This window comes from Palaemon carinicauda, chromosome 31, assembly GCF_036898095.1.
Source record: "Palaemon carinicauda isolate YSFRI2023 chromosome 31, ASM3689809v2, whole genome shotgun sequence".
Taxonomy (NCBI): Eukaryota; Metazoa; Arthropoda; class Malacostraca; order Decapoda; family Palaemonidae; genus Palaemon; species Palaemon carinicauda.
The window spans coordinates 79,150,275-79,152,029 of NC_090755.1; the positions used below are offsets into that span (position 1 = coordinate 79,150,275).

Here is a 1,755-nt window from a genome sequence, read left to right on the forward strand (position 1 = left end):
CAAAGGGTAAGTCATAAAACAGAACACGTAAAGAGTCGACAGATGATATTGATAATGCCGACTTTAAGGGGTTTAGTACAACAGGAACCTTAGACCTAAGGTCTACTTGATTATCCCAAGAATTAAGAGGGTTTAATCAAACACGTGGATGACGACCTATATCACGGTACAATCGTACATATTTAATTATAGTACTTAACTATATTACGTACCACCTATTTCCGATGATCTTAGGATGTTTTATACGAAATTATTTTATAATGGATGTTTTTTTTTTTATTCATTCTTAAACTGAAAAGATTAGCATCAGAATGGCTTAGAGTTAAAGCCCATTTAAAATCCATATCATTAATCATGTTTACGTCAAATATCTTTCCCAAGTTTCCAACCACATTTTTTCAGTCATGTCACGGATGACCACTGGTTCTGCGACGACATTTTAAGGTGTTCATTTTTTTTCTATTGATCAACCAAAGTCATTTCAATCATCTACTGCCAAAGAATATGATATAGATTTCCTTCAATTAAGAACACTTTTGATGAGACGCCAGTTCATTCCACCAATTAAAGTTGTCTGTATTTTCTTTTATAATCAGTATCCAAGCTCCCAATCGAGGCTTCCCAAGAGAGGCTGTTCTTTAACGAAGCGCCGGTAGTTCTCCTTGAAACAGTCGACGAGCGACATGCCGCGCAGTTCGGCGCTTCCGTATCCGGATACGTGAGGTGTAATCACGACCTTCGTAGAGAAGAAAATATAAGAATTAAAACATTATTAATAGTACCTTCACCTACTCGGATGATTTGCATTCACCCGGTTCTGTATTTTAGTGCCTTACAGGTAGGCTTGTTTCAACGAATTTTTAATGGATTTTTTAACTTCAGTTATTATTTTTTCTTTATTTATTTCCTAGTTTCCTTTCCTCCCTTGGCTTTTTTCCCCTGTTGGAGCCCTTGGGGCTATAACATCTTGCTTTTCCAACTAAGGTTGTAGCTTAGCAAGTAATAATAACAATGCTAATAATAATAGACGGAGAGAGCCAATTTGTTTCTACTGGAACAAAATCTATGGATATTTTAACTGGAACAAAATTTATAGATATTTTTTACAGGAACAAAATGTATGGATATTATAACAGGAACAAAATGTATGGATTATTTTAACAGGAACAAAATTTATGGATATATTAACTGGAATGTCTCTCAAGAGTACAACATATAATACAGTTGTATGACAAAACATTTGACCTCACATATTCAAAGCAATAAATTCTGTGGTGCATTACCTTAGGGTGGGCCCAGAGGGCGCTCTCTACGGACAAGGGCTCCTTTTCAAAAACATCTAAGATGGCTGTGGAGATCCAACCGGCGTCAAGTGCTTTCAAAATATCACTCTCTGACACGAGATCACCGCGCCCTATGTTGATGAGAACTGGGCTCTTCCTGGTGAGAGAGAGAGAGAGAGAGAATACGTTGCTATCAATAAGTATGTTTTATTATGTTTAGTAATGGCAAGAGGTATTTCATACTGAACACTGTAGTGCTAATACAATAGGTCTAGTTTCTCTCTGCAGTAGGTTGAACAGGGCACATATTGAGATACTACCACTAGAGAGTTATGGGGTCCTTTGACAAGCCAGACAGTACTACATTGTATCCTTCTCTCTGGTTACGGTTCCCCTTTGCCTACAAATACACCGAATAGTCTGGCCTAATCTTTACATACTCGCCTCTGTCCTCATACACCCGACAACACTG

General features: G+C 37.5%; 1 protein-coding gene across 2 annotated transcripts in view; it reads right to left on the reverse strand.

Moving 5' to 3' along the window:
- Nucleotides 1–357: 357 nt before the first annotated feature.
- Nucleotides 358–1,755, reverse strand: part of LOC137625028 (glyoxylate/hydroxypyruvate reductase A-like) — a 9,915-nt gene continuing 8,517 nt past the window's right edge. The window contains exons 8-9 of one of the 2 annotated variants that reach the window (XM_068355963.1): nucleotides 1,284–1,440; nucleotides 358–736 (exon numbers count right to left, since the gene is read on the reverse strand). In XM_068355963.1, coding sequence (XP_068212064.1) covers nucleotides 593–736; nucleotides 1,284–1,440 — 301 coding nt within the window. In that variant the 3' untranslated portion in view covers nucleotides 358–592. The remainder of the gene's footprint in view (nucleotides 737–1,283; nucleotides 1,441–1,755) is intronic. The other variant, XM_068355962.1, reaches the window with a different exon arrangement.